This window comes from Nannospalax galili, unplaced genomic scaffold (assembly GCF_000622305.1).
Source record: "Nannospalax galili isolate Female #2095 unplaced genomic scaffold, S.galili_v1.0 scaffold1250, whole genome shotgun sequence".
Taxonomy (NCBI): Eukaryota; Metazoa; Chordata; class Mammalia; order Rodentia; family Spalacidae; genus Nannospalax; species Nannospalax galili.
Genome location: NW_008328704.1, coordinates 1,879,229 through 1,904,998, shown reverse-complemented (window position 1 = coordinate 1,904,998; position 25,770 = coordinate 1,879,229). Strand labels below are relative to the sequence as shown.

Genomic DNA, 25,770 nt, shown 5'->3' with positions numbered 1-25,770 from the left:
GAGGGACCTTCCAGAAGCTTCCCTGCCCCAAATCAGAGCACCTGCCCCAGAACAGAGTAGAGGGAAGGGTACCCCTTGGAAAGAGAACCCACCAGGCTCACTACTACGCATGGGGTCTCCTGGTGGTAGATGCTCTCTCTCTGTTACACGCCCTGGCTGCTCATTAGTGACCCCACCCCCCACCCCCTTGGGACAATTAAATTAGTACCTCCAGGCCTGGGCTGAGGCTTAGGAGACCATTTGAAGACCTCAGTCTGTGAGCCGCGGGGTAAAGCACCCCAGCCTGCAGCCTGTGTGTCATTCTTGAGACTGCTCAGGCAGGATGTCAGGGCCTGTCCTCCATCCCACAGGGCTCAGCAGCAGCTCCTCTCTGTCATCCAGGACATGACCCAATGGTACACAGCTTCACGCAAGGTAAGACTCTGGCTCCCTGGGGTAGGCTGGAAGGGAGGAGGACGCTGGTGGAATCCTGGGTAGGAAATGTGGACCTCTGATCTGAGCAGGACAGCATCTGTGTCCTGTGGATTCCTCTGAGCCCTTGAAGGGGTCCACACCCTTCCCTAGGCCTGCGAGCCCTTGGAATGAGACATGAACACACCAGGCCCTGCTCTCCAAGTGGCTGTTGTTCCACCCCCTCCTCCTGGGTTCCCGTCACCTGCTCACCTCCCTATTCTCCTTCCCTCTGAGGTCGGGCAAGTTGTGCTCTCCGGACACAAAGCACCTTTCACTTTGAGCACCCACCTGTCCCTGAGCAAGGTGCTAAGACTGTGCCACAGCACTGTGATGCTGAACTGGAGCAGGGCCTGCTCTTCTCTCTGCCTTTCACAGCCCGCCCCTTCCTGCCAGCCTGCTGCCTGAGGCCTATCTCCTGCCTCCCGTCTCCCTGGTGTGGGGTCTGGGCAGCCTGGTTGCTCTGTGGGCACAAACTGATGGTTCAGAGGCCACACTGGATTTGCTTATGGGGCAGGGTGCTAAGGCAGGGTGGGGGTGCCAGGCCGAAGACCCAGTGTTGGTGTCTGACCTTTCTTTGTCCCTTTCCCGTCCCCCTGCTCCCCCTCTGACAGCCTTCTGGGGGGCTGCAAAAGTTGATCCGAATCGTCAGTGTGGACAAAGCCAGTGTTAGCCTTCTGTCTTCGTCCGTTGATCAAGGCCACTTGGAGTCTAGCAGAGAAGGTGAGGCCCTGTCAGTTGATGCAGGGGCCACGTGGGGGTCACTGCTGGACAGTCAGTGATATCAGGGTGGTGCCCATCACTCAGGCCAGGGGCTGTTTTTTATGACATGACAAATATTTACGTGCTTTTCTGGACAGCAGCTGAGCAACACGTTTTTCATGTCCTTTAAATGGCCACACACGCTCTGTGTCCTGCCCCAGTGAAACAGTTCGGAAGCCACTGGCACAATTATATCCACAGCAGTCTGTTTGGAATAGTAAAAGCTACCAAATGTCCAATGTTCTACAAATGACCCAGGGAAAGTCACTAGGGGATCAGTGTGTAAATAAGGTCATGCTGGAGGTCAGACTAGTACAGGTTCCACAGGTGAAACTGCACAGTATGATCTTCAGAAGTGAATCTAATGAGACAAAAATTACTTTCATAAGATGGATCCTGGGGCTGGAGAGATGGCTCGGCAGTTAAGAGCATTTAGTGCTCTTGCAGAGGACGCACATCTGGTTCCTAGCACCCACATTAGGCAGCCCACAACCTCCTGCAACTTGAGCTCGAGGGGATAAATACATCTTTTTAATTTATTTTTATTTTATGTGAATGAGTGTTTTGCTTGCATGGATGTAAGTGCACCCATGTCATACAATGCCCATGGAGGCCAGAAAAGGGCATCAGATCCCTGGAACTGGAGTTACAGATGGTTGCTGGCCACCATGTGGGTCCTGGGGACTGAACCTTGTTCCCTGCAAGAACAGCCAGTGTTCTCAACCGCTGAGCCATCTCTCTAGTCCCTACATAAATAATTAAAAAAAAAAAAAGTTAAGAGCACTGACTGCTCTTGCAGAGGACCTGGGTTCAATTCTCAGCACCCACAAGGTGGCTACGAACAGTCCTTAGCTCCAGTTCCACGGAAATCCAAAGCCCTCCTCTTACCTACGTGGCAATGCACAAAATGGGTGCACTCACATACATGCAGGCAATACACGCATACACATGGAATGAAAATAATAAAATTTAAAAAATAAAATAAAAATAAAAGGGATGTTGAAGACACAGCAACATAACTGGGCGAGGAGTGATGGATTCAGGAGGAGGCTCAGGACCCTGAAGCCTGAAGGATGGGGGCTGAGTGGAAGGCAGGACTGAGCTGATGCGGCAGGGGGGGGGCGGCTGGGTTGAGAGACAGAGCTCTGGCACATCCCTCTGAAGGAGGAGCTGAACTCTGTCCTCAGAGGCTCATCCTGGAGAGCCGTGAGCTCTGTAAAGAGTGGGTGCCAGGCAGTGTCTGCAGAGCAGTGACACTGTGTGCAATGAGGTCTGCTGAAGCCAAGCACGCTCCGTGTTGGTCTCTCCTGGGAGGGAGGAGGCAGGACACCGGTGGCCAGGGACGCGGGTGGGCAGACTCGGGTGGGTGGAAACACAGTAGGAAGTACTTCCTCTTGAAGCCTGGTGCTTACAGCTCTCTCCCACAGGTGGCTCCAGTGCGTGCTTCTGGGCAGAGAGTTGCCTCACCCTGGCACCCTACACCCTGGTGCACCCCCACAGGCCTGCCCGGCCGCGGCCCGTGGTCTTCGTGCCTAGAGCTGTTGGGAAGATCCTGAGCAGAAAGCTGTGCCTTCTGCAGGGCTTTAAGCAATGCCAGGCAGGTATGCATTCACCTCTCAGGTGGCTGGTCGGAAGGCTGTCTGCTCTGAGGCAGCAGTACACAGGTGACTGTGGGTTCCTAAGGCTACCATAACAGATGGCCATAACCTGGGACCTTTAAGGGACAGAAATGATGGTCTCACAGTTCTAAAGGGATGACGTCTGACCTCAGGGCCTCAGCAGGGCCCTGGTCTCTCTGAGGGCTGCAGTTGTGGGTCCTTCCTTGCTCAAGAGCTGAACATCACCACCCCCATCTCAGTGTTGGTCATCTGTGGCCTTTTCCCTTCTGTGTGTCTCATGTCTGCACGTGGCCTCCATGGGGCCCATCTTAAGCCAGTACTGTCTCACCTATTTCCAAGGAAGGTTCATTTTGGGTGCTGGTGGACATGAATCGGGTTGCCATTTGTAAGCAGTCGTCTGCCATCTGGCTGTTCATGTCCCACAGCCTTCCTCCCTCCATGAGCATGTACGGAGCTGAGTCTGTGTTCCTTCATTCCATTGCCCTGACCATGTGTGCCCATGTCATTAACAGGCTAGCACGGCTGGACAGCCCTGTCAATTTGCTAGCAGTCATCAGGCAGCTTCATAGCAAGAGTCTGCCAATCCCCGGGTTCGCAGGCTGAGGGGCTGCTCAGCAGGAAAGGCTGGGTGGCAGACAGGGGTGGGTTACTGTGGAGGATAACAGGGTCTTCCCTCATGTTCAGGAAAGACAAGGAAACAAGTGCAATCTATGAGATTCCCCCACTCAGCACCGCCTTGTGCCAGCTCCATGGGGCCAGGCTTCAGTGGGAGGAACTATCCCAGAGGCCCCAGGAGACTCCTCTAGAAACAGCTACCTGGGCACACACAGGCAGGGCAGTGGAACGAAGGAACACAGACTCGGCTCTGTACAAGCTCATGGAGGGAGAAAGGCACATGGGATATGAACGGCCAGATGGCAGCAGACAGAAGAGAGAGGCAGGAGGTGGTCCAGCTGGCCAGGCGGCATGGCACAGGGGTTCGTAGCACTACCAGCTTAAGCCACTGTTGTGCTGGAACCAGGAGAGTGGGGGTTAAATGTACAAGTTCATGTAAAAACTTAACAGTTTTTGTTTTGTTGCTGTTGTTTGAGATGTGATCTCACTATGTAGCCCTGGCTGGCCTAGAACTCACTATGTAGATCAAATTCATAGAGATCCGCCTGCCTCTGCCTCTCCAGTGCTGGGATTAAAGGTGTGTGTCACCATGCCCAGCCTAGTTTGACAGTTTTTGAAGTGAGAGACTCGCTCAGCTTTGAGCTTTGAAAGCAGAATGGAAAATGGCTGAAGAAGGCCTAGTCAGGGGATGGGGTATGTTCAACCACTAGAGCTCAGGGATCCCAGATGCTGTGGTGAGGGTTGGGGAGGGGACCCCTGAGCTGTGTGCAGCAAGCTATCAGCCTGGATGGGGCACCTTGAGAGTTGAGAGACAGGCCAGGAGGAGGGCAGGGCGATTCTGACCTGGCCAGGACTCAGCCTCCCAGGAGGTCAGGGGGACCTGGAGGCTATCAGGGAAGGTTCTCAACCTCAGCAAGAGGACTTCTGGGGCCAACTTTGTCCATTGTGGGACTTTCCTGAGCATTGTTCAGTGTTTGGCAGCAACCCCCATCACAAACACACAAACCTGAGAATGCCCCAGACGCTGCCCAGTGTCCTCTGGGGTCAGCACTGCACTGGACAGAAACAGTGATTTAAGGGACTGGTGGACTTTCTCAGTGTTACGTTGGATCTGTAAATTTGGAGCTTGGGAAGTGGTACGGAGCATCTGTCTATCCATCTGCTCATCTGGTGATCCATTTCCCCTTCTACCCCTCCTCCACATCACCTATTGCAAAGGCCACACATGCCACACCCCATAGGGTGGCGTGCCAGCAGACCTTCCCCTGGTAGACAGGCAGGGTGCCTGGGCCCCTGGGAAGAGCTTCTCCCAAACCTGTGGGAGATACTTAGGGTGGGGTTCCCGGCACAGGCTCCCTCAGAATCCCAGCGTAGACCACCCCATCCAATGTCATCTCCAGAGTACTTGAGCCCGGAGGAGTATGTCACCTGGAGCCAGAGAGGGGACATCATCCAGGAGGGAGAGCCGACGGGTGACCACCGCTGGGTGACCCGGCATGCCGTGGAGTCCCTCATGAGGATGGTAAGGGCGGGGCCTCGGGGATTCTTCGGGAATGGCAGCTCCTGCCCAGACTAGGGGAGGATTTGGGGAGTAGTCTGTGGGGGTCTGAACACCCAGCTTGATGCTCAGTGGAGGGACACAGAAAGACCCAACACTGTTCCTGTCATTTAGGAGCCATATGTTCCTGGGTGAGTCTTACATTGAACCTCAGTGTCCACAACTTGAAATGTTTAATAAGTGTTTGTTAATGAATAAAAAATAGAGGTATCAAGACTGTTACATGTGAAGGTTCAAACATAGATGTTCACCGTGAACTGTCAAGCATCATACCCAAGGAGTGGGAAGCACACCCAAACACACACACACACACACACACACACACACATACACATACACAACCACATGGAGGGTTGACAGCTGGCGCTCTTAAGAGTTGCATGTCATGCAAAATCTATCTCAATCCAAAGGCTTTTGGTTCGATTTTCCCGGGGATAAATCAAATGGACAGTGTCCTTTAAGATCTGCAGTGGGCATCCTGGTGCAGTGGCCCGCTTTTATCCACCTCCACTCACTTCTCTTCTACCCAGTCCTGTGCCCTGCTGCGCAAGGGCACCTCTCACTTCTTTCCAGACCCAAGACCCATGAGTTTTGACTCACTTTCCCCTCTGTTCTCCAAAGAACACTCACGCCCTGCTGGACATCCGGCTGGACAGTGTCCGAGTCCTGCACAAGATGGACATTTTCCCCATCATCATCCACATCTCTGTCAATGAGAAGATGGCGAGGAAACTCAGGTAAGTGCATGCTAGGGCTGGGCAGTGGGACTGGACAGTGGGCGTCTCCTGCTGGGGCTGGGCAGTGGGACTGGACAGTGGGCGTCTCCTGCTGGGGCTGGGCAGTGGAACTGGACAGTGGGCGTCTCCTGCTGGAGCTGGGCAGTGGGACTGGACAGTGGGCGTCTCCTGCTGGGGCTGGGCAGTGGGACTGGACAGTGGCGGTCTCCTGCTGGGGCTGGGCAGTGGAACTGGACAGTCAGGGGTCTCCTGCTGGGGCTGGGCAGTGGAACTGGACAGTGGAACTGGACAGTGGGGGGGGTCTCCTTCTGGGGGCTGGGCAGTGGACCTGGACAGTGGGGGGTCTCCTGCTGGGGCTAGGCAGTGGAACTGGACAGTGGGGGGTCTCCTCCTGGGGGCTGGGCAGTGGAGTTAGGCAACACAGTCTAGGTAAGCATCCAAGCTCCCCAAAGGTCTGACGTGTCTAGAGCATGCCAAGGGGCTTCTAGAGCTCTTTCTGCTTTGGCCCCTAGTTCTGTTCCCACCTCCTTGGGCAGAGGTCCAGCTCCCCTCCCTCAGGAGAGAACCTGCAAACTGTCCCGGCTGGACTTAAGGCTCTGTGCTGGCAAAAAAGGAGAAAGTAAAGGTGGAGCCGCCCCTTGGTTTCTGACTGGGGTCGGATGTTCTGCTGGCCTTACACTCTGGGAAGTGCAGCTGTTCTAGATGAAGCATCAATGAATGTCACAGGGCCAGGTCCCCTCAAGCTGGGGCCCCATGCCTGCACCCAGGGGTGTTTCAGTCGGTGCTGGCCTGTCTTTGACCTGGGCTCCTGATGGGCTCAGTACTGGAAACTGAGGCCATGTCTCTGCCGTGCAGGAAGGGCCTGCAGCGGCTAGGTGGCTCAGAGGAGCAGCTCCTAGAGACAGCCCAGCAGGAGGAGGGTGAGCTGGACAGAGTGCCCTGCCTGTACAGCAGCCTGGGTCCCGACAGCTGCAGTGACCTGGACAGTCTGCTGGGCTGCGTACGCCTGACCATCGCAGATGAGCAGAGAAAGGTGGTGTGGACAGAGCAGAGTCCCTGCTGAGGCCTTCCACGTGCCTGTTAAAGCCATCCTGTGCTTTGAATGCAGGGCCTCAGGGCATGCCTGGTGCTGCTCACCTCTCCTCCTCTGGCCAAGGTGTGATCTCACACCCTCACAACAAGAAAGGCATAAACATGAAGCCACCTGTCTCCACCTTCACCGGGTTCAGGAAGGCCTGGAGAACATTTCCACAGTGTGTGGGTCCTTCCTGAGCCCACCCCATGGCCAGGGCCCCAACATCTTGGGACAAAGCAGATAGGTTTGCGGGAGCTGACCCTTCCTTTCACATTTCCACATGTTAAAGGTCCCTTAAAAACTCAAGGGAGCAGGCACCCCACCCAGGGTAGAGGCACAGACCAGGTGAACTGTGAGTCTGGCCGACCTGTCTCAGTTCTTGACAGCTAAGTGTGGCCACAGACATCTGCAAATAAAGGTGCTGTTGCAGACAAACCTCAGTGTCTCCTAACCTCTGTGCCTGGCCCCAGACACCAGGATGCTTACACAGATGCCCTGGACAGGGCCAGCCTTCCAGAGCTGAGACCTGCCTCCTGACCCAACATTACCTCTTGGCTCCTTCTTGGAACACGGTATCTTCATTACATCCCCAGAAGATGCAGCCATGCAGACACACTGGGGTGAGACTCCCACCTAGCCTGGACTCCCACCACCTCCTGGAACTGCCATAGACTGAGTCATTACAACAGGGGCTTTGAATTACAATGCCTACGATTCAGTATGCTCTTATGAAGCTCTGTGTATTGTACTAAAATAAAAAGCTTTTACAACGATAGGGTCCATGGTTCCCTCCTGCCCCCAAGTATGGAGTTCACAGGGGAGAGGAAGGGATAGACCCTCTCTCTCTCGGTTTCCCAGGCTGCACTTCTAATTTGTGGAAGGTGGACATAGGGCTGGGGTGAGGCCAAATGCTTGCTGTCGCTCAAGGAGAGGTGACTCAAACCAGGCACTATCAGACCCTGTCCTCAGTCATTCTCAGAAAGGACCTGCTGTGCTAAGGACCAGATTAAACTCATCACCACCGAGAGCCAGTGGGAAGCCTGCCCTAGCACGTACTTGGCTTGGGGGTAGAATGAAGGCAGCAAAAGCAAATCCAAGACCTCCCAAAGGCTTCCTCTAGGCCAAGGTTGGTAAAAGCTGGCAGTGTGGTCTGCCCGGTGCCCACATGGCACACAGAAGCCCTGGGCTCTTTTTAGGTGAAGAGCTTGAAAATATTCAGACTCCAGAGGGCCTCAAGTCCCCAGTTCTTTCCCCTACATCTTCGGGTCTCCAAATTTACTCCAAAACACAGACTTGTGATTCTGCCCTGCCCCGGAGCACCCCTAAACTCCTGTGCCAGGATGTGGCTCAGGTAAGAGGACAGCAATGGCCCAGGTATGGTGGCGCCACAGGGAAGGCATGCTTGGGTGCCCCCTCCAGGAGGCAGGAGTGACAGTCCACGTCATAGAAGAGACCCCTCAGATGGGTGCCTGGAGGGTGGGGCTGCTGGTACTGCCTCTGTTGGTCCCTCCCCTCCAAGTCCGGGCAGAGGCGAGTGCCCCAGGGACTGTCAGAGCTCATTGTGGAGAGGACGGCACTGCGGTGTGAGTTTCTCTTCCAGGACACCATCAGGGGCGCACACCCAGGGGTCATGCGTCTCCCACTGCCACTTGACCAGCTGGGCTTTCAGCATCTCCAGTACCTGAGCAAAGCGCGGGTCTGCGGCCAGGTTGTGTGTCTCTTGGGGGTCCCGGCTGATGTCATAGAGTTCCCAGCGCTCCCGGTAGTAGTAACGGTGGAGGTCCTTGTACCAGCCTGTGGGCTGGCCTGCCGTGGTGCGGTTTAGGAGGTCCTGGAAGGTCGGGGAGACGAAGAAATCTTGGTCGATGGGGAAGGGCATCTTGAAGCTGAGGTTGTGTATGAGGCGGAAGTTCCTGTGGTGCACACAGCGCATAGGGTAGGACATGGTAACCTCGTGGTGGCTCTGACTGCCAAAGACAGTGGTCCAACGGGGCTCTGTCTCCAGCACTGGCAAAAGGGACCGGCCTGTGAGCTGGATGGATTTTGACCCAAAGATGGAGTAGCTGGGGTAGGGAATGGAGAACCAGTCCAAGATGGTGGGTGTGAGGTCTGGAAAGAAAACAGCCTCTTAGCAAGGGTTCCTGAGGGACGGGAGGCCCTTTGGAAGGGCTGAGTCTGAGTCACCTGTGGGCACCCTGTAGCACGTATCACCAGCAGGGAGGGGCTGCTTGGGGCCACACCTTTCACCCTTTGGTCATCTTTGGCCTACAGGGCCCATTAATGGTGTAACCAGAGGCCCCGGCTTGGTTAATGACTAGAGGCCTAAAATCCTTTGGATCAGAAGTGCTCTGGGCAAGGAGGGCTTGATTAGTCACAGTGTTGGTCATGGGGCTCCCTCACTCATGGTTTAAGACCACATGGAGAGGTGGGCCCTGAACAGGAGGGAGCCCATCATGTAGCCTCTGAGCAGTCCATGAGGGCTCTTCCAGGCAGTGGGCTGGACACACTGAACTTCTACAGGGCCAGCTCAACTCGGCCCCTTGTGTTTGCTCATCCATAGTGTGGGGCTAGATAACCAGGTCTTTTCAGAGCCGAGCAGAGTCATGAGGGACTCTGGATCCACTGAGAAGTTGGGAGAGGGTGCACTGGTTGTCAAAGTGGGAAACTCCCAGCCCACAGCACTGGTACCACCTGGACCCCACCAGACACCCCGGGGATTATATAAGAACAGGACCACCCCAACTGCCGGGGACTCTGATTCTTATCATGGAATGGAAGTGGCCATCACACACACATACCCACTGCCCAGGTGGAGGAGCACCTTCTAGGTCAGGGGAGCACCCTAGTGTCTGATCCATGGCAGTCCCGCTTGTTCCTCCCCTCCATGAGACAGACAGACAGCCGTACCTAGGAGGCTCACATAGGCCTCGCTGACCTGGCCCCAACGTTGTTGGTGCTCTGGGGATGACACCAGCAAGGGTTCAGCGGTACCAGGCCAGTAGAGGTTGGTCCTGCCGCTGGGGAAGGGGATCCCATTGTCAGATGTGAAGATGACGAGGGTATCGTTCAGGACACCGGCTCCATGCAGCTCCTGGAGCACCAGTCCTATACCTAAGGATGGGGGGCGGGGAGCAAGCTCAGCCATGTGTCCACTCACATCTTTACCACCATTGGGCTCTGTCATCTTCTGGACCTAAAACATCTCTGTGGTCCTTCCTGCCAGCCCAGCCTCTTGTCCCCACTGTGACCCAGCTCCAATATTTGAGCAGGTCACCTGGTCTCTGGGGGCCTGGCCATCCTTTGCAACTGCTGTCATACTAGGTGGCTGCACCCCACACTGGCATCTATGTGTTTTGGTTGTCTGTCCCATGGAGCAAAGAGAAATGACCTCTGCAAGTGCTTGAAGATAGGACTTCCTCTACATCCTCTAAACAATATCAGTAGGAATATGATCAAGGTACCAACCTCCTGCAGGGGCTTGAATCCCCACCCCAAGCTACGTCCACAAGAACCTATGAATGTGACCTTATTTGGAAAAGGGGATTTCACAGATGTAAGGATTACAGTCTCAAGTCCCCAGGTAGAATCTAAAAGCCAATGCCAGGGTTCTTATACGAGAAGCCAGGCATGGTGGCTCACTTCTGTAATCCCAGCACTGGACAGAGACAGGAATCCTGGGAATTCAAGGATAGCCTGAGCTACACAGTGAGTTCCAGTCCAGTTTAAGCTATAGCAAGTCTTCATCTAAAAAGTCAAAAGAAATTTTAATTAAAAGAAGGGATTGGGAAGATAGCTCAGCAGTTAAAGTGTTTGCCATGCAAGCGTGAGGCACAGAGTTTGGATCCCCAGAAACCCACATAAATGCCAGGCATATGTGGTGGCACACCTGTACTTCCAGCCTTGGAAGGCAGAGACAGAGGACCCCCAGAGCAGGCTGACTGGCAAGATTAGCCATGTTGGTGAGCTCTGGGTTTGATTGAGAGACCCTGCCTCAATGAGTAAGGTAGAACGCTATTGAGGATGATTCCCAGTATCTACCCTGGAGCTCCAATGCACTCCTCCCACACGTATGCCCACACATGCAAACACATGCATATATACACACGGACAGAAAACACATACATTAAAAATGGAAAAAAGAAAAAAATTTAAACTTTTTTTAAATAAAAAAAGAGGAAGAGGGGCTGGAGAGATGCTTGGCGGTTAAGAGCACTGGCTGCTTTTTCAGAGGTCCCAGGTTTGGTTCCCAGCAGCCACCGACAGCTCAGAACCACCTGTTACTCCAGTTAGCAGGGTTCTGATGCCCTCTTCTGGCCTGTATGGGCACTGCATGCACATGGTTCACATACAGACAAGCAGGTACATACACACACACACACATAAATAAAAAATTTTGGAATATGGGGCTGAAGAGATGGCTCAGCAATTAAGAGCACTGACTGCTCTTGCAGAGGACCAGCTTACCTACATGCAGGCAATACACACATACACATAAAATAAAAATAAATTTATTTAAAAAAACTTTTTTTTAAAGAAAGAAGACGGGCATGGTAGAGCACGCCTTTAATCCCAGCACTTAGGAGGCAGAGGCAGGTGGATCTTTGTGAGTTCGAGGCCAGCCTAGTCTACATAGTGAGTTCCAGGACAGCTGGAGCTACTGGGAGACCCTGTCTCAAAAAGACAAAAAAAAAAGAAAAAAAAATAGAAGGGGAGATAACACACAGCTAAGGGGCTGTGTAAAGTTGGAGCTCATGGCTGCAGTAATGTGGTCACAAGCTAAGGGATGCCAGGGGCCCCAGCCCCAGATACTGGGACCCATGCTTTCAACACTAACCCTTGCTATACGCTGCTGCTAGGACCCAACCTGGCTGAGGGGTTCCAGCCTGTGATGTGAACAGGGAGCCTGTGACATCCACAACCTGAGTTACTGGGACCCACCTTGGTCCATCCGGCCAATGGTGGTGTACTGAGCAGCCAGGTCAGCTCGGGCTGCTGGTGTATCTGGGACAAAGTAAGGTACCTGAGGAAGGCAGGTAGGTGAAAAGTCAGGCTGAGAGGGATGTGGGGGATGGTCCTCCCATGACTGGGTAGGAGACAGGGTGCAAGGCTTCTCCTTAACCCCCTCCCCAAAATGGACTGGTCAGAACAGCTTTACTCTACACACCACCACTCCACAGCCACAGGGTCGGGGATCTCTTCGTAGCTCACACCCAGAGCTTATTAGTGAGGGGGTGTCCACATAAGTGTTAATGCCACATCAGAGACAAGGGCTGCAATCTCTAGGGGCGGCAAGGTCCTGGGTTTAGAGTTGGGGTGGGGAGGCTCCTACCATCACATCCTGAGGGTTGTAGATCTGTGGCGTCCAGTCTGGAATGCGCCCCATGCCTCGTTCCCCATTGCCAAACTTCTCACAGAAGGTTCCATACTGGGGCTGGGAGTGCCCACAGCGGTGGGGGTCATGGAAGGCCACATACAGGAAAAAAGGTCTGAATATGGAGGACGGGATCAGTGTGGGGGTCAGGGCAGGCCGCTGTCCTGACTGTGCTCTTGAGTGTGCCATTCCTTAGGCAGGAGCTCCCTGGCTCTGCCTACTCCTATCTATAAGTTGCCCTGTCTACCTTGCTGCCTCAGTTTCCCCATTTCCCTTCTTCTTCAGGAAAGACTGACTTGGGTATTCAGGCTCTTTTCCTCTGCCCCCACCCCAGCCATCTATGGAATCTAGGATGTGTGCCCAGATCCATAGCTGAGAAGCCTGGCCACGTCGGAGGGTAACAGACAGGACTCTCCATACCTGTCATCCTGAGTCTGCAGAAATTTCTGGACTAGCTGCTTAATTCTAGTGATGTTCCGCCCCACCTGCAGCACAGAGCTGTTCTCCTCTGTGTATGCAAAGTCAAAGGGGTACACCGTCTCCGGTCCCACATGCTTCTTCCCAATGATGCCTGAGGGTGGATGAGAGAAGAGATCCAGAGTCCTTTCTGTCCCCCATTCTGCCTGAGCCCCAAGAGTGCTTCTGCTGTGGGTGGGCAGATATGAGGCTCGGACTGGGTCTTTGGGATGAGTCCTCAGGGCAAGCCACATGGGCTAAGAGTGACTCAGGATCTCAGACCTGCTCTGGCTGGAAGGGGTCAAAGAGGGTCCACGCACCCGTCCCCTGCCTGTTCCTCACCTGTGCGCACGCCAGCCTGGCTGAGCAGCAGAGGCAGGCTCTGCACCTTGTCGAAGGAGCTGAAGTGATGCACACCCTGGTGTAGCCCGTACATGCCATTCTGATGCTGTGGAAGACGACCGTGTAAAGCTGGGCTCCGGCACCCTGCGGCTCATCCCAGGGGCCCCCTTGATGCTGGCCCTCAGAGGGAACTCCACCCTGTGCTCCCCTCTCCTGTGACAGGTCATTAGCGGGAGGGAAGGGAACCCAAAGTCACGCCCCAGCTGCACGGTGGCTTTTATGCTCCTTGTGCACATCAGACTTTCCAGTTCCCACTGTGACCACTCACCACACAGAGAAAACGTGGTGTCTTTTTGCTATTGTCTTGTTTTTGTTGTTTTGTTTTTTGGGTTTTTTTTTTTTTGTTGTTGTTGTTGTTGTTGTTTTGGTCTTTTTGAGACAGGGTCTCCCTGTAGCCCCAGCTGGCCTGGAACCCACTATGTAGACCAGGCTGGACTTGAACTCACAGAGATCCGCCTGCCTCTGCCTCCTGAGTGCTGGGATTAAAGGTGTGCGCCACCACACCCAGCTTGTTGTTTTGTTTTTTGTGTTTTCTGAGAGGGTGAGGGGGTGTCTCATCTAGCCCAGGCTAGCCTTGAACTCTTGATCCTCTCAACTCTACCCCCACTGCTGGGATCACCAGCATGCGGCACCATGCCTGGCAGGCTACTGCCTTTTTATTATCTAATTAATCAATTAACTAGTTAATTTTAGGTTTTGAAACAGGTGGTCACTATATAGCCCAGGCTGGCCTAGAACTCACGATCCCCTTGTTTCTGTTTCCACAGTCCTGGGATTACAGATGTGTGCCACCACACCCAGCTTACCTAATTGTTTTATATTTTAAAGCAAATCACTGTAGGGGTTGGAGAAATGGCTCAGGGGTTAAGCGCAGTGGCTGTTCTTATACAGGACCCAAGTTCAATTCCCAGCACCTAATGGCAGCTAACAACCATCCTTAACTTCAGTTCCAGGGGATGATGCCCTTTTCTGGCCTCTACAGGCATTGCATGCCCTGTGCACTTGCGCACATGTACGCAAAACATTCATAGGTATAAAATAAAATTTTTTTAAAAAATAAGCAATCACTGTACACATTAAAATTTCAGAGCACTTAGAAAGATGGACAGAAAGCCGTCTGGAAGCTGCAAAGCTCACAGCTGCCTCCTACCTACAGTTCTCTGTCTGGAAGCTGCAAAGATCACAGCTTTCAGGAGACATCGGGGCACATACTTAATCCCTTCCACAAAGGCCTACCACTCAGCCTCAGACCTTTGTATGGGCTCAGGAGACGGCCTGTTTGCTCATGATGAGGTAACATCATAATATTATACAAAAAGGTGTGTATATCAAAAGTAAGTGTCCTGCTACCCACAAAGGCTAAGTTATGGAATCAACATACGTGTCAACAGCAGAGGGATGTACAGGCAAATGTGACACATTTACACAATGGAAGATTTTCATGTCTTCTATCATTTGTGGTTCCTAGATTTTATATAGTCACATAAAATCATGGAAGTAGATGTAAGAGGGGCTGGAGAGATGGCTCAGTGGTTAAGAGCGCAGGCTGCTCTGGCAGAGGACCTGAATACACTTCCCAGCACCTAACGTCTGTAACTCTAGTTCCAGGGGATCCGATGCCCTCTTCTGACCTCAGCAAGCATTGTATGACATGGGCGCACTTACATACATGCAGGTAATACACTCATATGAATAAACTATAATAATTTTTTCTTTAAGAAAGAAGTAAACTTGCCTAGAACGAGAGGAGTAGAGGAAAGTGAGAAAGGAGAACGGGGGGGGCAACACAACCTATAAGAAAGAAAAACATTGTTTAAATAAAACATCGGCCAGGGATGTGGTGCATACCTTCCATCCCAGCACTGGGGAGGCAAAGGCAGGCGGATCTCAGAGAGTCTGAGGCCAACCTGGTCTACACAGTGAGTTCCAGGCCAGGGCTACATGGTGAGACACAGGGTGAGGCCGCACATCCACATTTACAGCAGTCAAGGGTGGCATCACCCAGATGTGCACTGAGAGAGGACGGAGAAGGAAGATGTAGCCCATCTGTACAGTGAGTTCCCCAGCCTTTTAAACAAAGGAAGTCCTAGCTGGGGACTGAGTTGCACCTGTAATCCCAGTGCTTGGGAATCGGAGGCAGATCAGGAATTCGAAGCCAGGCTCAGTTATACAGTGAGAATGTGGCCAGCCTGGGTTATGCAAGGTCCTGCCTGTCTCAAGAAAAAGAGCCAACGAGATGGTTCAGCCAGTAAAAGTGACAAGCCTGCCGACCTGAGTTTGAACCCTGGGACCCTCGTGGTAGGGTAGGAGAACCAACTCCCGAAAATTGTCTCGACGTTTACAAGCTTGATGTGGTCTGCTCCCACCCACTCAAACAAAATAAATTTTAAAACATGATAAAAAATTAAAAACAAGTCTTTTGTTGGGTGTGGTGGCATGTGTTTTAATCCCAGCACTTAGGAGGCAGAGGCAGGCAGATCTCTGTGAGATTGAGGCCAGCTTGGTCCACATAGCAAGTTCCAGGGCAGCTGGGGCTGTAGGGAGACCGTGTCTCAAAAAGACAAAAAAAAAAAAAAAAGTCTTTTTTAAGAAAGGAAGGAAATTCTGACACAGACTATCAGTTGCACAAACCTCAGAGTCACTAAGCTCTGTGATACGGCCAAACTCAGAAGAACAGACAGCAGTGATTGAGCTTATGGGAGTCCATCAAGTCACCAGACTCAGAGACACAAAGCAGGGTGGGGGCTGCCAGGGATGGAGGAGGGGGAGTTAGTGTATAATGGGGACCAAGTTTCAGTTTGAGGAAGTTCTAGAGATGGATGGTGGGGCGGCCGCAGTCATGTGAATGTGTTTCATGCCACTGACCTCACACTGAAAAAAAACAATTAAGATGCTAAATTTGATGTTACATGTACTTTACCATAACAACATCAACAAAAACGGAAGAGCTTTAAAGCATGGGAAGGCCTGAGATACCACGGAGGCTCCAGGAGCCAGATGGTGGCTGTGCAGGTTCTGTACTAAGTGCTTCACTTACAAAGCCATGTTTGGACAACCCCTGTGAGTGGCATCTCACTATGGCCTCCTTTTCACAGATGAGGAAACTGAGGCACAAAGAACGAAGCTATCTGGTCACAGTCACAGTGTGGCAGACCAGCTGTGCCGACAGGCAGTGAGGCAAAGCGCTGGTCTGCACCTGAGACCACTGGGCTACCCCCAGGGATGAGAAGGAAGTCAGGCAGCACCTCCGAGGAGAGAGGGGGTTTCCCTGTGGCAGAGGCCTGGGCCTCGGGCGTCACCAGCTCACACTCACTCTCCCCCATCACACCTGAGGCAGGCCGGTGAGGAGACTGGCACGGCTGGGAGAGCAGCTGCTGACCGAGGTGAAGGCGTTTCTGAAGACGAGGCTGCGGCGGGCCAGGGCATCCAAGTGGGGGGTGGCGATGGCACTGTTGTTGTATGTGCCACTCTCAAAGCCTCCATCGTCAGCTGAGGAAGAGACGGAGGGAGTGGTAAGTTGGGGTCAGGGGGCATAGCACGGAGACGTGGGAGAAACCCAGGGTCCTGCTGCAAAGGGTTGGCCCAATGACGCTCAGGAGAGCAACAAACCCTGAGAGGGCACCATGCCAGGCCGCATGGGAGCAGGAGCATGTGAGCAGATGGGCATGCCGCACATGCAATCCCTGGGTGGATGGCTTAGCAAGCAGGGTGACCCTTAGCTCTCATTGTACTCAACAAAGGATACCCTTTGAAGTAAGGAGGCATGCAGCCCAGCAAGTTTAGCATCCTTGCAGGCATGTCAGTAGGTGGTGGCCAAATGCAGATATGCAGGCTGCTGGGCCACCCTGGGCTGTGCAGAAACCTCACAGGACAGCCATGTTCAGGATACAGTCAAGGAGCTTTCTGTGTGCACACCCTACCTTGGTGTCCTACTGAGCCACAGTGCCCTTCCCCAAAGGCCTAGAACCTTAGAGAATGTCTAGTTCGACCCCTCCAGCCTACAGAAGACACCTGAAGTCCAGAGAAGTGCGGCGCAGCAAGCCTCCCAGTTCCTACAGCTTCTGCCCCCTACGGTACAGCAGGGGACATCAGGGGCACCCCAGAAGCAACCAGTTAGAACCTCCAAGGACACATCACCCTCAGTCATGGTCAAAGCAGCCCTTGAGCAGAAGTAGATGGTCAGTTTCCAGTGCGGTCACCGTCCTCCACCCTGCTAGACCCACGAGGCTCAGAGAGCCGAGGGCAAGCCGAGCAGGCTGGAGGGATAGGATGCTAGGGTGATGCTTGGTGTGGCTTCTGCGGCAGGCCAGGAGGAAAGACCTCTGCAGTGCTGGCTCAAGGTCTCTGCACCTGGCTACGACTCCTGTGTGCATTGGATTGTCTCCTTCCAAAACTCATATTGCAGCCCTAACCCTGTTGTGAATGTATCTGTGGACTCCATCTTTAAGGACAAGTTAATTGAGGCCAGTCCTGGGGCCCAATCGGACAGGACTGTGGCATTTCTGTTATAATAGATCTTCCACACGCCAGGAAGCCGGCCTCCTTACAGCCAGACTGAGCAGGCTTCCTGGTCTCTTCAGGCTCTGCACTTCTGTTTGTCAGCAATCTGGCTGTAGTTTCTATGTTTTTGTTACCGTTGTTCACAGAGACAGGACCTAACTAGGGAGTCACACAGCCTGAGTTCTAGAAGGTTCTGGCCTGAATCCCTATCTGGGGAGCCCTGAACCTCTGGGAAGATCTTCATTAGTACCCTGGGGAAGGAGACTGAGACACCACTGTTTGTTACACTTAGGCACCAGCCTGGCCAGAGACCACAAAGTTAATCAGAAAGAGTAGGCCTGGCGACGGGCCAGACCTCAAAAGAGCTGGGGTGTCACAAGCCAGGCACTGGTCACCCAAACAGGAAGTCTCGTGGATGCCAGAGGAACATGGGGTTTTTGAGCGTGACTGGAGAACACTGAGTGGGCAGTGGGGGACTCTGCTCTGGGCCGGGGGAAAAAAAGAGTTGAGCCACAGCGCTCTGGGGTCTGAAAGAGGAAGGTCCAGTGTACATGGGGAGGAGAGCCCCGGTCACTCTGGGACACTGGCGCCAGCGTCTCTTCGGGCACCTTCTCTGAGCCCTGCGGACCCCTAACTCTACAAAGCCACCCAGTAAAAGGAGCTGGCACCCACAAGCTCGCCCTTGCTGCTCTGGCTACAGATGGAGTGAATGGGGCTGACCCCTCCGCCACACTGAGAGCAACACCCAGGCCGACAGCAGTGCGCGGAGACCAGCGGGATGGCGAGAGGCGGGGCGCGGGGCTGCCGGGGCTCTGCGGTCAGCGCTGACCACCGGCCGGGAGGGCAACAGCGGGTGGCCGTGCACCGCAGGGCCGGGGACGGCCGCACTCACCGAGAATCAGCAGCACGTTGCGGGAGCGCGCCCGGCAGAGCCCCAGGAGGAGCAGCAGCGCACAGCAGGCCAGCTCCGGGCCGTGCATGGCTGCGCCCGCCCCGATCCCCGGTTCCGGCGGGGGAAGGGCCGGAGGTCACGTGCACGTAGGCCCCGCCCCGCGTCCCACCCACTCACAGCCTGCGATCCCTGTGAGCTCAGCTGCCGAGACCCGGGGAGACCCGGTTCCACGGTGTCCTGGGGGTGAGTGAGTCCGCGGAGTGGGCCCGGGATGTGGACGGCAGGGTGCGCCGGGGTCACCAGGGGCGGGGCACGCGGGGCCAGCGCCGGGTTCCAGGCTGCGCCCACCGGTGTGGACCCACCCCGCCGCTCTCTGCCTCGCTCGGGACTGGCTGGCTGGCCGCAGACGGTCCTCGGTCACGGGATGCTCACCTGGGCCGCGGAGTCCCGGTCTAGCAGCGGCGTGGGGGTGGGGAGAGGTGGACTTTTGCCAGCGCTCAGGGCCCGGGTGCGAGGCACTAGTCGTGGGGGGCAGTGTAGTGCTGGGGGCGGGCCAGGATCGTAGTAGCCCATGCTACGCACCTGATACTAATCTGGGAGCCTCTAGAATCCTCGGGGCCCACTCGGGGCCGTGAATGCCAGGGGTGGGTTCCTGGGTAAATCGTGACTTCAGGATGTGGGGATCGCCCCCCGATTTCAGCGTTCCAGTGGAGCCCCCACGTAGTGTGCACTTGGAAATCTCAGAGCCCTGCCCTGGGTGTTTGGGGGCCTCTAGGCCGCCCACCCACGCAGTGTACCAGCCAGTCGAGATAGCTGCCAGGGTTCCCTGGGAAGGCTTTGGTAAAAGGAAGGAACACATTCCTCAGGGGTGAAAAATTAGTCTTTAGGGTTCCCATGAAGAACTCCTTTGCCAAGTGTTGGCAGGAGTTGGTGATGGAGGGAAACGGACACCCAGGACTGGGGAAAGTGGGGTTTGGGGCAGTGACTGAGGGAGGGAACAAGGTGATCTTAACGGATCCTTGGTCCAGGCCTCATCTGAACTTAGCTGCTAGACTCAGCCTCCCTCCCCCAAGTAGAAGGCAGTGTGTGCTCCTGAGTCCCCTGAGGGGGTTGCTGGACCTTCTCCCAGGCCCAGCCCCTGATTAGCTTGGTCTTTGTCACCCAGCCCCAGTCCCACTCTCGGGCTGCCCTTCTCCTTGAATGTTCTGGGTCAGGCGGGATCCCTCAGCACCAGCATGGCACCAGACACCTGCAGCTGCTCCCAGGCCGCCCTGCAGCAGAGGCTGCCCATCCTGGCCTGGCTACCTAACTACTCCATACAGTGGCTGAAGATGGACTTCATCGCTGGGCTTTCCGTGGGGCTCACAGTCATTCCTCAGGCGCTGGCCTATGCTGAAGTGGCTGGACTCCCACCCCAGGTGAGGTGGCTGGCCCCACTGCCTGCCATTCCCTCCTTCCAGCGGGACTCCACTCTTCCTCACTGTCTGTCCACAGGCAGAGTGGAGACACATACAGTGGAGTCCAGACACCTCCATGTGTCCCGCCCCAAAGGCCCCTTGGTCTGTAATCTCTTAACATGTGACTGCCTTGGGCACCAAGCCAGTCCCAGATTGTCTAGAAGGGGCCAGCCCCAGATCATCATAGCCTTACGGACACTTCCGCAGCTGGGCATGGTGGCTCATGTCTGTAATCCCAGCACCTCGGAGACTGAGGCAAGAGGACTGACAGGGTTGAAGCCGAACTATGATATGCAGGGTTACAGAATGAGACTCTGTCACAAGACCAAAAATCGTCTGGAGAGGGAGGTTCAGCAGTTAAGAAAATTGGCTGCTCTTGCAGAGGACCTGGGTTTGAGAGACATACATGCATCAAAACACTCATACACATAAAAAATATAGATAAATCTTGGGGCTGCAGAGATGGCTCAGCAGTTAAGAAAATTGGCTGCTCTTGCAGAGGACCCAGGTTCAGTTCCCAGCACCCACATGACAGCTTAAAGCCGTCCATAACTCCAGTTCCAGGGGATCTGATGCCCTCTTTTCACCTCTGTAAACATTGCATGCACGTGGTGCACATACATATACACAGACATACATGCATCAAAACACTCATACACATAAAAAATATAGATAAATCTTGGGGCTGCAGAGATGGCTCAGCAGTTAAGAAAATTGGCTGCTCTTGCAGAGGACCCAGGTTCAGTTCCCAGCACCCACATGACAGCTTAAAGCCGTCCATAACTCCAGTTCCAGGGGATCTGATGCCCTCTTTTCACCTCTGTAAACATTGCATGCACGTGGTGCACATACATATACACAGACATACATGCATCAAAACACTCATACACATAAAAAATATAGATAAATCTTGGGGCTGCAGAGAAGGTTCAGCAGTTAAGAAAATTGGCTGCTCTTGCAGAGGACCTGGGTTTGAGTCCCAGCATCCACATGGCAGCTAACAACCATCTGTGACTCCAGTTCCGGGGATCAGATACCCTTTTCTGACCTCCACAAGCATTACATGACACAGATGCACTTATTATACACATGCAGGTAATACACTCATACACATAAAATAAAAATAAAATCATCTGGAGAGATGGTTCAGGGGTTAAAAGCACTGGCCGCTCTTGCAGAGGACCCAGTTCAGTTCCCAGCACCCACATCAGATGACTCCCAACCACCTGTAACTCCAGCTCCAGGAGATTTGAAATCCTCTTCTGACCTCTGAGGGTACCTGCAGCACACACACAATACACATACATGCACTCGAGCAAACACATATACACATTAAATAAAACTTTTTTTTTTTTTTTGGTCTTTTTGAGACAGGGCCTCCCTGTAACCCCAGCTGTCCTGGAACTCACTATGTAGACCAGGCTGGCCTTGAACTCACAGAGATCGGCCTGCCTGTGCCTGTGCTGGGATTAAAGGTATGTGCCACCACACCCAGCCTTAAATGAAACTTTTTAAAAAGCGCACTTCTGGGGCTGGAGAGATGGCTCAGTGGTTAAGAGCACTGGCTGCTCTTGCAGATGACCCAGGTTCGATTCCCAGCACCCACATGGTGGCTAACAACCATCTGTAACTACAGTTCCAGGGAATCTGACACCCTCTCTGACCTCTGTGGGTATTGCACAACACGGATGCACCTACCTACATGCAGGCAATACACTCATACACATAAAATAAAAATAGTAAATATTTTTTTAAAAAAGCACGCCTTCCTCAGAGTCACAGACATAAGCACACAGACCTTTGAGCTTTCTATAGGCAGCACCCCCCCCCACTTCATCTGGCTGTCAGCACCATTGCACTGGTAGTAAAATAAATGGCCCATGTTTATTCCCTGCAAGTCCAGAGTGTTGGTTAGTAGAAGCTGAGCAGCATGCCATCCAGTGTGTGCTGGGATGCCCAGCTGACACCAGGGACGTGGATGCCAGGCCTGGGCCTCCTGGCGCTTACCGTAGTCTTTCCCTAACAGTACGGCCTCTACTCTGCCTTCATGGGATGCTTTGTGTATCTCTTCCTGGGCACCTCCCGGGATGTGACTCTGGGTCCCACGGCTATCATGTCCCTCCTGGTATCCTTCTACACCTTCCACGAGCCTGCCTATGCTGTGCTGCTGGCCTTCCTGTCGGGGTGTATTCAGCTGGCCATGGGGTTCCTGCATTTGGGTAAGACTCTGCCTTCCTGCTGTGAGGAAGGGCTTTTCAGGGTGCTTTTCCTAGACTACCAAGGCCTTAAGGGAAGGCCTTTCTTTGCATTATTACACATGAGGGTGGGGCCAGCACAGCTCTGCTGTACACTGGGTAGGGCCAGCATACTTGGAGAAGTGTTAGGGACGCAGAGCCTATAGACTTGCTTTCTTGCTCTCCAAAAATGTCCAGAATAAGAGGCTGTAGAGATGATTCAGCAACTTGGAGCACTTGCTGCTCTTGCAGAGGACCTGGGACCTGAGTTTAGTTCCCAGCACCCATATGGCAGCTAACAACTGTCTATAACTCCAGTTCCAGGGGATCCAACAGCCTCCTCTGTCCTCCGAGGGCATTGCACGACATGGGTGCACTTACCTACATGCAGGCAAAACACGCATACACATAGAATAAAAATAATCAATAAAATGTTTATAATAATAATAAATCTTAACTTTCCAGAACAGCTTGTTGCCCATCAATACTTGCCTGCAGCATGTGCCCTTAGCCCTGTTGTACACCCGTCCCAACCCACACACAGCCTTTCTCTGGAGCTGAGTGGAGCTTGAACTGACTCATCAGATCTCTCTCGTCTATAGGATTCCTGCTGGACTTCATCTCCTGCCCTGTCATTAATGGCTTCACCTCTGCTGCCTCCATCACCATTGGCTTTGGACAGATTAAGGTAGGCACAGTCCCCTCCCCAACCCCCAGGCTCTGCACTGTGGCTGCTGCTTGTTGTAGCTGGGAGTAAGACCAAGGGCATTCTTGACCCTTGGGCCCAGCAACCACCTACTCTCCTAGGAAAGAGAAACACATGCTACTCCCAGGGGCCTCCCCTTCATAAAACCAAGTGAGGTGTTGTGTGGTGGCCAGGTTTCACAGAAGGTAATCTTGGGGGCTGGCTATTGCCCCTTGCTCTCCCCTGAGTGTGTATTCTGGGGTGTCTGGTGGGCTCCACAGGGTGATTCTCTCTGGCCCATACCACAGACTCAGCAGACTGGCAGGCCATCAGTCTACCACCAGGCTCTCCACCAGCTAGTCAGCTCCCCACCTGGACCTAGGGACAAGGCCTTGTTGGTGTCATTTTTTCTCACTTCTGTTTATTATATTCAAGTACTATGGCTCTTTTGTTTCTATATACGATATCTATAAAAGGTACGAGAATCTGGCCAGTGAGGTGGTTCAGCAAGTAAAGGTGCTTGCTGGCAAGCTTGACAGCGTGAGTTCATTCCCCAGGCGGAAGGAGAGAACTGATTCCCAAAATTGACCTCTGACCTTCACACCCTTGCCATGGCATGCACAACCCCCCAACACACAAACGTAAATAAATTTAGTTAAAAAGCAAACCACTGGATCTCACAGTCATCAGCTACCCAAGGGTGGAACTTACAGTCTCTTCACAGTGGCCCCTGAAGGGCAGGACTGTGGTGCTGGGCGTGAAGTAGCTGTGCACCCAAGTGAGCATGTGCGGAATGAAACTGAACTCTGTTCTGCTCTTGGGGCTCCTAGGCCACACCTATGCCTCGTGACCCTGTGTCACCACCCGACATCCCCACAAGGCATGTTTCCTAAGACCAGGGCCAGGGATGCTGTCTTCTCTGATGCGGGCAGTGCCAGCGAATCAAGGATGAGGATGTTCGTATGAGCAGGGAGTGGCTGATTTTTGCTTTTTATTCTATTCTTTTGAACCCTGGCTGCGCTAGGCTCGGGGTCACACTTTCCATGTATCTAATCCCCTACCCCAAGGCCCCTAGGACACAGGTTTGCCATTGTGTCCACTTGAAATGAACAAGGTGTGTGTGAGTGTGGCTGGTATGTACACGCAAATGTGGTTTGGTGGGAGGGCCTGCCTTTATTCAGAAAGCAACCGCATTCCATTTTGGTAGCATAAGTGTGGTTTTGTTTACCTCTTCTGTAGGAGAATTGAAGGGTCTTTTGTGTGATCATAATGCCAGTGGGGGAGCCTTCTCTACACTTGTGGTTGGCAACCAGCAGCCCACCAGTCTTTTAAAACCTTGATTAGGTCATGATATGCAACCATCTGTGATGCCCGGGATACAAGTCCCCTGAGTACCAGAATCTATGACTGCTTGCCGTGTCCCCAACACCTCAATGCTTAGAGCAGGTTTGAGGTGGTCACAGCTTGTCCCAGGCTCTACCAGGCCTCCAGTGACAGAACAAAAGCAGGAAGTAGAGGGCCCCTGCGGAAGGCCACTGTCTGTACCCAGCAGCCCTGGAGTTCCTGCACAGGTTTACGGCAGGCTTGATTTCCCTTCTGGTAGGGGGACAGTGCATGAGTGATGGGCGTGACCTCAGGTCAATGGCTGCAGGTGACTGGAGACAGCCTGGGCCAAAGGCCCAGGACTCCTTGGCCACACAGCTGTAGAACTGGTTTCCTTGCTTTAGCGTAACCAAAACTGGCTTTTTATCTTTCCTAAAGATAACTTCCTGCCCATGGAGGGGCTTTGGGAATGGGTAGATGGCCTCCTGGGAGCCCTGAGGTGGCCATGACTGGGCTCTAGGAGAGGAACTGGGGAGTGGGGAGTCTAGCTTGGGACTTTAGGGGCTTCTCCTGATGGCTGGGAGGGAGGTGTGGGGGGATATGGGAAGAGCCAGCCTTTCTGATGGATAGCTGTCTGACACACCCCTGTTTGAACAGAACCTACTGGGCCTGCAGAACATCCCCCGGCAGTTCTTCCTGCAGGTGTATCACACCTTCCTCCATGTTGGAGAGACCAGGTACCTGTTGATGTTTGTTCCTTCCTACAGATGAGGAAGCCCTTCTTTCCAGACCCTCTCCCCACCCCACCTTCCCCCCACCCTAGTGGCATTTGTTTTGTGTCACATGGGTCCTGGAGCAGCACTGTCCCATCACCCTGCAGCAAGTTCCTAGACCCAGAGTCAGGGCAGCATTTCAACAAGGACCCTGGGAAGTACGGCTCCAATTCCTAGGGCCTTTTTGGCTGAGAGAAATGAAGTCAAAGAAAGGGCAGACAGTCTGTTGCAAGATTCTCTTGCTTAGCCAGAGAACATGCACAGGGCACCGAGAGCTAATGCAAATAGAGCGTGTGGGCTGCGAGCAGAGCTGGGACTCCCGTAGGAAGCCTGCCTTTAGGAAGCCTGCCTTTAGGGGTTTAAATAGGCCTTCCTAGACCAGTCTAGCGGGAAGTCAGGATACGTGGCCCATCTCTTCTGCTGGAAATTATTTGGGAGAGCAGGAAAGGGCGCCCACCTGTGGGGAGGCCACTCTGCTGCTGCTCCCTAGGGCCTGTCATGGTGGAGGTCGGCCTCTGGGGAGCAGGGCAGTGAGACTGGCCAGTCACAGCAAGCGCATCAGTGCTGTGAACAGGGTGTCACCGAGTATACAATCCAAAGCCCTGGTGGATAGCCTGAGCATCTGTAAGCCAGAGGACATATGACTGAAAATGGGACCAGTTACCATGGTGATGGGGGGACCGCTCACCTCCCCAGTCTCACAGGGCATTTACTTCCCAATATTCTGAAAGAGAATAGAGATGTAGCCAAGCTGGTGGCACACACCTTTAGTCCTAGCACTCGGGAGGCAGAAGCAGGCAGATCTCTGTGAGCTATGAAGCCAGCCTTATCTACATATCAAGTGCTAGGCCAGCTGGGGCT

General features: G+C 53.6%; 3 protein-coding genes across 7 annotated transcripts in view; 2 read left to right on the top strand and 1 right to left on the bottom strand.

Moving 5' to 3' along the window:
- Card14 (caspase recruitment domain family member 14) overlaps positions 1-8,321 on the top strand; it is a 29,300-nt gene extending 20,979 nt beyond the window's left edge. The window contains exons 15-20 of the mRNA XM_008828970.3: positions 351-414; positions 1,065-1,173; positions 2,640-2,813; positions 4,847-4,968; positions 5,626-5,741; positions 6,597-8,321. Of these exons, the coding sequence (XP_008827192.1) occupies positions 351-414; positions 1,065-1,173; positions 2,640-2,813; positions 4,847-4,968; positions 5,626-5,741; positions 6,597-6,804 (793 nt within the window). The 3' untranslated portion in view covers positions 6,805-8,321. The remainder of the gene's footprint in view (positions 1-350; positions 415-1,064; positions 1,174-2,639; positions 2,814-4,846; positions 4,969-5,625; positions 5,742-6,596) is intronic.
- Sgsh (N-sulfoglucosamine sulfohydrolase) lies at positions 7,531-18,576 on the bottom strand. The gene is made up of 8 exons (XM_008828856.3): positions 18,438-18,576; positions 16,374-16,534; positions 12,986-13,091; positions 12,608-12,758; positions 12,146-12,302; positions 11,755-11,836; positions 9,724-9,927; positions 7,531-8,925 (listed from the first exon to the last, which is right to left on the bottom strand). Exons 1-8 carry the CDS (start codon positions 18,523-18,525, stop codon positions 8,366-8,368), a joined length of 1,509 nt encoding a protein of 502 aa, XP_008827078.1. The 5' UTR covers positions 18,526-18,576; the 3' UTR covers positions 7,531-8,365.
- A 5-nt stretch (positions 18,577-18,581) lies between these two features.
- Positions 18,582-25,770, top strand: part of Slc26a11 (solute carrier family 26 member 11) — a 22,103-nt gene continuing 14,914 nt past the window's right edge. For 3 of the 5 annotated variants that reach the window (XR_001872341.2, XM_017797035.2, XM_029561394.1), the window contains exons 1-5: positions 18,599-18,680; positions 19,603-19,855; positions 21,921-22,113; positions 22,731-22,816; positions 24,794-24,873. Coding sequence is in view for 4 of the 5 variants with exons in the window: in XM_017797035.2 (XP_017652524.1) it covers positions 19,673-19,855; positions 21,921-22,113; positions 22,731-22,816; positions 24,794-24,873 (542 nt within the window). In the remaining variant the exon portion in view is untranslated. Of the gene's footprint in view, positions 18,681-19,602; positions 19,856-21,920; positions 22,114-22,730; positions 22,817-24,793; positions 24,874-25,770 lie in introns of all 5 variants that reach the window. The other 2 variants (XM_008828847.3, XM_029561401.1) reach the window with 2 other exon arrangements.

Excerpts from the sequence above, each read along its gene's own strand:
- Sgsh (XM_008828856.3), bottom strand. The coding sequence starts at position 18,525 with ATGCACGGCCCGGAGCTGGCCTGCTGTGCGCTGCTGCTCCTCCTGGGG. Across the intron at positions 11,837-12,145 it reads ACAACCCTCAGGATGTGATG|GTACCTTACTTTGTCCCAGA; the intron begins GTAGGAGCCTCC and ends TGCCTTCCTCAG. Across the intron at positions 9,928-11,754 it reads CATTGGCCGGATGGACCAAG|GTATAGGACTGGTGCTCCAG; the intron begins GTGGGTCCCAGT and ends CCCCATCCTTAG.